The sequence below is a fragment of the Corvus moneduloides genome, chromosome 11 (assembly GCF_009650955.1).
Source record: "Corvus moneduloides isolate bCorMon1 chromosome 11, bCorMon1.pri, whole genome shotgun sequence".
Lineage (NCBI taxonomy): Eukaryota > Metazoa > Chordata > Aves > Passeriformes > Corvidae > Corvus > Corvus moneduloides.
Window position 1 is genome coordinate 16,119,581 of NC_045486.1, and position 7,685 is coordinate 16,127,265.

Sequence of the window (7,685 nt, forward strand, 5' to 3'; positions counted from 1 at the left end):
GAGCATTGCGTGTATTGCCCGAGCGTGGTGGAACGCGCAGATAAACTGTGCCCAGATGCCCACGGGGCCGGGGGCCTCAGGCTCCGGGCAGCGCCCCGCGCAGGGCGGCCTCGGCTCCCGGCTCCCCGGGCCGGCAGAGGCCATGGTCGGGGGGCATGTTAGTGGGGGGACCGTGTTGGTGGGAATCGTGTTGGTGGGGGAACCGCATCGCCGAGGGACCGGGGTCAGCCACGTCGCTGGGAGTTGCGGGTCCTGCCGCGGCGGGGCCCTCCCGGGGGGGAGCGGCGGCAGCCTCAGGTCCCTCCGGGGCGGGAGCGGCGGCCGCGGCAGCCGGGACGATGTAGGCAAAGAGCGGTGGTGCGGGAAAACTACGGGGAGGCTGCCGGGCGGAACTACAGGACTAGGGGTTCCGGCCGGGCCCGACCCCGATTCCCGGCAGCCCCCGCGCTGCTCCCTCTCTTCCGGTCCGGCGGCGGCGGCGAGCGCGGCTCCGGTGAGGGCGGCCCCGCATCCGGCACCATCCGAGTCCATCGGGGCCCATCTGCGGGCCGGGCCGGGCCGGGCGGAGGGGCCGGGCCGGGCTGGGCGGAGCGGGGCGGTAGTCGGGGCTCGGGGCCGGGCGGGCTCTGTGCGGGAGCTGGGCGCCCCTCGCCAGCCCGGCCCGGCTGAGCCGTGTGTGTTTCTCCCGCAGGTGCGACCATGGCCAAGTCCAAGAACCACACCACGCACAACCAGTGTGAGCAGGGCGGGGGCCGGCGGGGATCCAGGAGGGTTTAACCGGGCTGGGACCGGCGCGGTGATGGCAGCACGGTCTGCCCGGGGGTTTGCAGCGAGATAAGGTGGTGCTGCGCAGAGATCGAGTGGTGGGGTTTAAAGGAGTGTGACAAGAGTCGGGATTTTTTCGGGCTCAACATAGAATTAATATGCTGGCAGAAAAATAGAAAGTTTTACGTTAGAAAACTGGGGGTCAGCCTCTTCTCCCATGTAACCAGCAGCCGGACGACAGGACACAGCCTCAAGCTGTGCCAGGAGAGTTTTAGGTTGGACATCAGGAAGAATTTCTTCACAAAAAGGGTGCTGGAATGGGCTGCTCAGGGAAGCGGTGGAGTCACTGTCCCTGGAGGTGTTTAAGGAAAGACTGGACGTGACACTTGGTGCCATGGTCTGGCTGACACTGGCGTTGGGTCATAGGTTGGCCTTGATGATCTCGGAGGCCTTTTCCAGTTCGATTGATTCCATGGTGATCATCACCGACTGAGCAGGCCGAGGGATGTTCTGCAAGAGCAGGTAGTGACAGGACACAGGGGAATGGTTTTACGCTGACAGAGAGTAGGCTTAGGTTGGATATTAGGAAGAAATGCTTTCCTGTGAGGGTGGTGAGGCCTTGGCACAGGGTGCCCAGAGAAGCTGTGGCTGCCCCATCCCTGCAAGTGTCCAAGGCCAAGTTGGACAGGTCTTGAAGCAACCTGGTCTGGTGAGAAATGTCCCTGCCCTTGGCAGGGGGGTGGAACAGGATGGTCTGTAAGGTTATGTCCAACCTAAACCATCCTGTCATTCTGTGATGTTACTGAAAGGCTTCATCCCTGGGATCCTGTGCAATCCAGAGATGGCCACAGTGATTAAATAGTTCATGTTTGGGGTCTTCTCACCTGTGCTGTGAATTAGCAGAGGTCACGAGTAGGTTCTCCTTGGTCCTGCAGAGTGGTGGTGCCCTCTGACACTGACCACAAGTGCTTGAATTTATTCATGACAGGCCTTGCATGGTCCTGGTGGTGTTGTCAGTGTGTCATTAGTTAATGAGCTGCCTGAAATCTTTGGGTTGGAAGCTTGTGCAGTGGCGAGAGCACAGCATGCAGAGGAATGAGCATAGAGGTGTGTTTTTAATTCAAATGTAGTTTGGATAGGAAGGGTCCGAAAATTGTCTATTCCACATCGTTTTGATAGTCAAGTACACTTAAAAAGAAATGAATGCAGCTGCTTAATAGTTACAGAAACTGTAATTTAATTAATTGTCTCGTTTTCCACATAGCCCGTAAGTGGCACAGAAATGGCATCAAGAAGCCCAAAACCCATAGATACGAATCTCTCAAAGGGGTGAGTATTTCTATTTGCTATTCCCAGGCCGTTGAGTTGCTGAGACTTAACCATGAAAAAAATATCCAGAATTTGTATTATTTTGACTGACACATTTTTTGCAGACAGAGCTCTGTTCCAGGTGGTCAGAACCATTGTGGGGTTCAGTTGTTTTACTTACCTGACACACAGCTGGGACCTTTCTAAGCCACATGAAATCTGCCCTTGTATGTCTGTAAAACTACATTTTAGTTAGTGGCCAGTTTTGTCCCTGTCCTGCTCTGGTGGCTGTCACTGGGTGCTGTTTCCAGTAAAACAAACGCTTGCCAGTGAATCCTTCCCTTCCCTCTCCTTCAATATTTACTGTCTGTACTAATCCAGATAATTTCACTTAAAAAATAAGAGGAATTGGCATTTCTGGGCAAAACACATGAAAGTGAGAGTATATTGCTTTTTCTGAGGTTATCCAAATGATATAACAGGATCTTTTCCCCCACTTGAAGTGAAAACAGGACATTTTGTGTTTGGGGAGGGAGGCTGTGATTTTATTTGCTTTGTAGATGTCACGATCTACAGAGCTTTTTGGAAGTGATGTAAAAATTTGTCTTCTGCAAAGCTCAGTGAGGGTTCCTCCTGCAGCTTTGCTCATCCTGTTCTTTCTGCATGTTTAGTGCTGGGGTTTGGGATTTCTCGTTTTATGGCAGTTAAGGAAAATAGCTATTAAAGCCTGGTTGCAGGTGCCTAAAATAATTTTGTTGAAAAATCAGAAAAAAAAGTCTGAACTAGTCACAGCCAGCATTTGGGAATAATTGGAACAATATGGAGCTATAAATGTTTTTATCTACGTCTCTTCTGCAACGTGGCTTGTTTTTCCCTTGTTTTTATAGGTTGATCCGAAGTTTTTGAGGAACATGAGATTTGCAAAGAAACACAACAAAAAGGGGCTGAAGAAGATGCAGGCTAACAATGCCAGGCAGGCAGCTCAGCAGGCTGCTCAGCAGGCTGCTCAGCCGAAAAAGGGCTGATATGATTTAATAAGAAGAACCAGTTTTCTTACTGGCATGTGTGTTACAGCATTTTTTTAAAATAAAATTGTATGTAACAAAGTCTTCACCTCCTGAATTTGAGGAGAGCCCTCCAGAAGCCTGGTTTGAGTTGTATTTTATCCTCCAGCAGTGCATCAAGCCTGTGAGTAGTGATGCAGGGGAGCCTGACTGGCTGGTAGTTCCCTGGATCCTCCTTGTGCTTTTGAAAACTGGGCTGACATTTTCTTTCTTACATACCGTGACTTCAGTGATAATTCCTGGTGGTGTTACAGCAAGGTGAGATTTCCAGGGGCCTGTTACGTGTCTGCTGCTTTGCTGTGTGGGTAAGGTGCTTACACCTGTTGGAATCCTGAGCAATGGGAGGGTAAGGAGTGCTGGCTGTGGTGTTGGAGACCACAGGAGTTTCTGTTAGAGTTGGTGTGTGTTGTATCCTGGAATACTTGTAGATATTGAAGCATTAGTGGAGCTACCCGTGGGAATGTGTAAGGTTTTAGGAATATACAAAATACACGTTTTTTTCATAGTGACTGATTTTACGGAATGTTTTTCACTCCAGTAACAAAAGTCTGTCTGATGAAACGTGCTGGCTTGGTGAGATGAGGAGAGTAACGTGCAAAATCCCAGGAGGAGCTGAGCCCGGGTTTTGCTCCTGCTGTTGTGTACATCAGGAGAGGGCTTCACTCTCCAGGGCCTCCTCAAAGCTGGCTCAGGCCGTGCTTTCCACTACTGGCATGAGCCCCCTGTTGGAATGCGACCAACTGTTCTGAAATCGCAGTTCCAGCGCTTGTCCACCCGGTGGCGTAAATCCATGGAGCCATGCAAGGGCTGGGAGTTTGCCCGTACCTTCAGACTGCAGTACAGCAGCAAAACACTTGTCGGATGAAAACCATAATTTTAACTGGAATATCCAATTCGTGTAGTTTATTCTTTGAATAGTAATGATGTGTGTTAGTTTGAATTCTTTCTGGCTTAAATTCAAAAATCTTTTCCCAGTTCCCATTTTTTAATTGTTTTTGACTGGTTAAGAAAACCCACTCACCCCTAAACTAAGCAATATAAAGAGATTTACTAATTTGAAACTTGCAAGTCAAGCGTGTTGCAAAGTCAGGGGTGTCTGTAGCCCTCAGCTGTCTGATTCCTGCTGTGTGCATCTCTTGGGCTTTTGTGAAGGTTGGTGTTTGTCAGCCTGTTACAAACAAGTGTTTGAGGAACTTAAAGAATCACCAGCAAAGGTATCAGTAAAAAACAGATTTAATATTAAGCAACAGCATGACAAAGTTCATTGGCAAGGTTAACTACTACTTACTAGGTGGTTAAGGCACGCAGAGAGTTGTTGCTGGTACTGAAGGAGGTGGAGTGGCTGGTCCAGCAAGGGTCAGTGTGGTCAGTCTGGCGTCGATGTGTGTTACAAGAGCCAAAGAAAAAAAACCTGAACAGAGCACTTGGTGTTTGTCAGTCTACACCTTTACCTGTTTGTCTGCACACAGACATGGTTTAAGTTGTGCATTTTAAATCTTGCACTAAGATTTTCCTGCGTAGGAAGGGAGGTTTCATCTCAACCCCCCTTGGTGTCTTCCCCTGAGTGCTTCAGTTGTGGGAGTAGCTCACCCACAAGATGCAGGGAAGAGAGAGGCAAAGGTCAGGCTGAGAAAAGGATGTTGGAATGTTAACCAGAAGGCAATACTGGGGCTTCCTGTGGCTCCAGGGAGCTCCCCCAGGCCTGCCTTCAGAAGCAGTCTTTTCATCTCACTGCCCTTCATGCTGCCCTTCAGAGGGACAGCTTCCCAAATAAGGGCTTGCTGACTTTCTGACCAAAATAGCGGCTGCGTGACAAAATGCAGCACGGAGGAACGTAACCTTAATCCAGGCATCATTGTGTAGCAAGAGACAGGAATTTTGTGAGCTTCCATAGCAGGTCGGTGTCAGGTTTGTTGTTGTCTGCTCCCTGCACACGTGGTGGTTCTGCAGGGCACTGCCTGGACATCAGTGACCACCTCTTGCATTTGCTAACCCTGCGACACCTCAGTTCACAGCTTCCCTCCTTGTACAGTTGTCCCAGCCCAGAAGGGAAAGCTGTGAAGGGGAGTTTGTGCTGACACTGCCTCTTGGTGAGTCTCCATCCTCTTTCTCCTGCCTTGTGAAATCATTTAAGTTCTGTTGGTGAAGTGAGGTTGGAGATCCTTTTCGGGGACATGACGTATACACAGCCCAGGAGGGGAACTGGCAGCTGTGGCCCACTTGAAACTATTCCTATTACGCAGAGCTCTTTGTTATCTTTGATATTCAAAAACTTCAAAACTCTCATGATTAAGTGTTTGGTATCCCGCAGGAAGACAAAGAGCTCGAAATAATCTCAGTGCTTAACAACTGCTGTACATCAGCTTATACATCTCATGCTTGCTGCTGCTGTACGTCATACTTGCTGCAGATTATTTCTCCTCTTTGCAATTAAGAGGACCCAGTATCAAGTTCCAGTTTGGCTCCTTTCTCTGCTTTGATTTAAAAAAGAAAAAGAGCAAAGGGCGTGTAACCAAATACCAAATCATCTCGTTTGGCAAAGGTGAGCCATTGCTCTGAAAGCCAAGAGCACAGAACTGGGGAGGGGCAATGAAAACCCTGCAAAATGCTCTGATGGGGCAGAGTATTCACTGGGGACATTGATGTTCGCAGTGACAATAAAAAGTAGGGCTGGACACCTGTTGCTCTGTCCCTCTTTACTGCCTTTTAATAGTGTAGTCAAGAAAAAGCAACAGAGCATGAGTTCTGCTTTGCCCAGGTTTCAAGGCTGTTGCAGGTGTTTCTGCACCAGAGGAGCTTTGGCTTGGTGAAGAGTTTACCTATTGTACCTTAGCTCACATTACACTGCCACTGCCCTGCTGGCAGATTTATGCAGAGGTTTTATTAGGGCAGTGTGTACGAAATTCCATCAGAGCTTCCTGCATTCACTTGCTTCACATGGCAGAGTTTTACTGAGGGCTGAAGAGAGGCCTCAAATACACTGATAAAGTTGCAGACCAGGGCAGGAGTTAAATCTACAGCAAAGGCAAGCAGATAAATGGCCTGATGGCAGGGTCTGATGGCATGGGCTGCTGTCACCTGCCTTCACAGCTCCACTGCTGTCTCTGCTGGGGAGGTAAAAGCACACAGATCTAGGGAGTGTTTTAGGGACCAGAAAATTACTTTTTACCTGATTTTTTAAAAAGTTATTTCAATTGCTTTTTTTTCCCCCAGCCAATGAGGATTTGTGTCACATTCCTTAAAGGCTTTCGGGCACCAGAAGTTCACTACACGTGCAGTGAAAACTGCGATTTGGTTTGCAGTTGCACAGATAAATGGACTCCTCAGGTTGGTTTTCATTCACTGTTAGCACATTCCCTGTGTGGAGGATCAGTGGTGACTGTTTTTTCAGCCCACTCACCCACTCGCTGGCCTGTCATGTCGTGTTACATTCCTTGTGCAGTTGTTCCCGTGTTTTAACCAACAGTGAAATCCACCCACAGCTCCTCACCCTGCAGCATTTGCTGTCTGACTGGGAGGACAGGCAGTGTGTTAAGGCAGTTCAGCCTGGCAGAAGTTTTCCTGGCTTCCCAGCCTCCTGTTCTAAGGACAGAAAAAGCCTAAATAGTCCCAGTGTATCTGCTCTTCTACTGACAAGTTTTGGCTGCTGCAAGACTTTTGTCCGCTCTCTACAGCCACCACCTTCCCTTGCTTTACTCTTGGAAAAGGGTGGGCAGCCAGTGAGGCTGTGGCTTTCTGCTGCCAGTGCCATTGAGCCAAGGGGGAAGACCCAAGGCACAGGGCCAGGTGGCTCGCTCCAACCATCTTTTTCCCTGGGTCACAGCACAGTCCAAGCCACCAAACTGACTGAAGGGAAGGAGTTAACCTCATTTTTTCTCTTGTTCACCCTCCAGGGAGTCAAAGCCTATCAGTAAGCAGTGGAGATATCTTGGAGAAGTCCTTTTTGGATGCTGGGATTTGGCCAGGACAGAGGAGGATAAGGGGGCTGTCAGTGATGCCTGATGTGATGTGAGTGCAGGGGTGGGTTGCCCGTGGGCTGGGTGGCTGTGGGTGTGGGGAGAGCTGGCATCACCTCAGCTCCTGGCCAAAACCCAGGTACTGGCAACTCTCTGGAGGTTCCCAGGCTGTTGGGGTCTCTCCCCCGCCGTGTAGCCCTGGGAGAGGGGCCCTGAGGGCACAGACACGGGGCTTCCCTGCCCCTGCTCAGCCTCGTTCCCATGGGTTGGTTTGTGTTCCCTGCGCGGGCAGAAGGACCCTTGGGCCCGTGACTGGAACAGTTCCTCGGCAGAGCCCCGGCCATGCGGCTGGAGAAATAAACATCTCTGAAACAGCTATCAAGAATCTGTCTGTCCATATATATTTCCTTTCCACGGGACTCCTGGTTTGATATATGCGTGTTGCAGGATCCCCACTGCAACAAATGGTGGAGAATTGAGAGCAGAACGATCCCCGATCCCTAAGCGACTGATTTGTGTGAGTAAACCCTGGAAACTTTGGATTCCTCTTCTTGGTTTTGCTTTGCTATTCCGTATCTAAACTATGGAGGAA

General features: G+C 50.0%; 1 protein-coding gene across 1 annotated transcript; it reads left to right on the forward strand.

Annotated features, from left to right (window-relative positions):
* The first annotated feature begins 397 nt into the window (after positions 1-397).
* On the forward strand, positions 398-3,216 carry RPL29 (ribosomal protein L29). The gene is made up of 4 exons (XM_032120887.1): positions 398-493; positions 692-736; positions 2,030-2,094; positions 2,961-3,216. Exons 2-4 carry the CDS (start codon positions 700-702, stop codon positions 3,096-3,098), a joined length of 240 nt encoding a protein of 79 aa, XP_031976778.1. The 5' UTR covers positions 398-493; positions 692-699; the 3' UTR covers positions 3,099-3,216.
* The last annotated feature ends 4,469 nt before the right edge of the window (positions 3,217-7,685 follow it).

Coding starts and splice junctions, on each gene's coding strand:
- RPL29 (XM_032120887.1), top strand. CDS start 700: ATGGCCAAGTCCAAGAACCACACCACGCACAACCAGT. Junction 737..2,029: donor CCACACCACGCACAACCAGT/GTGAGCAGGGCG, acceptor TTTTCCACATAG/CCCGTAAGTGGCACAGAAAT. Junction 2,095..2,960: donor GATACGAATCTCTCAAAGGG/GTGAGTATTTCT, acceptor TTGTTTTTATAG/GTTGATCCGAAGTTTTTGAG.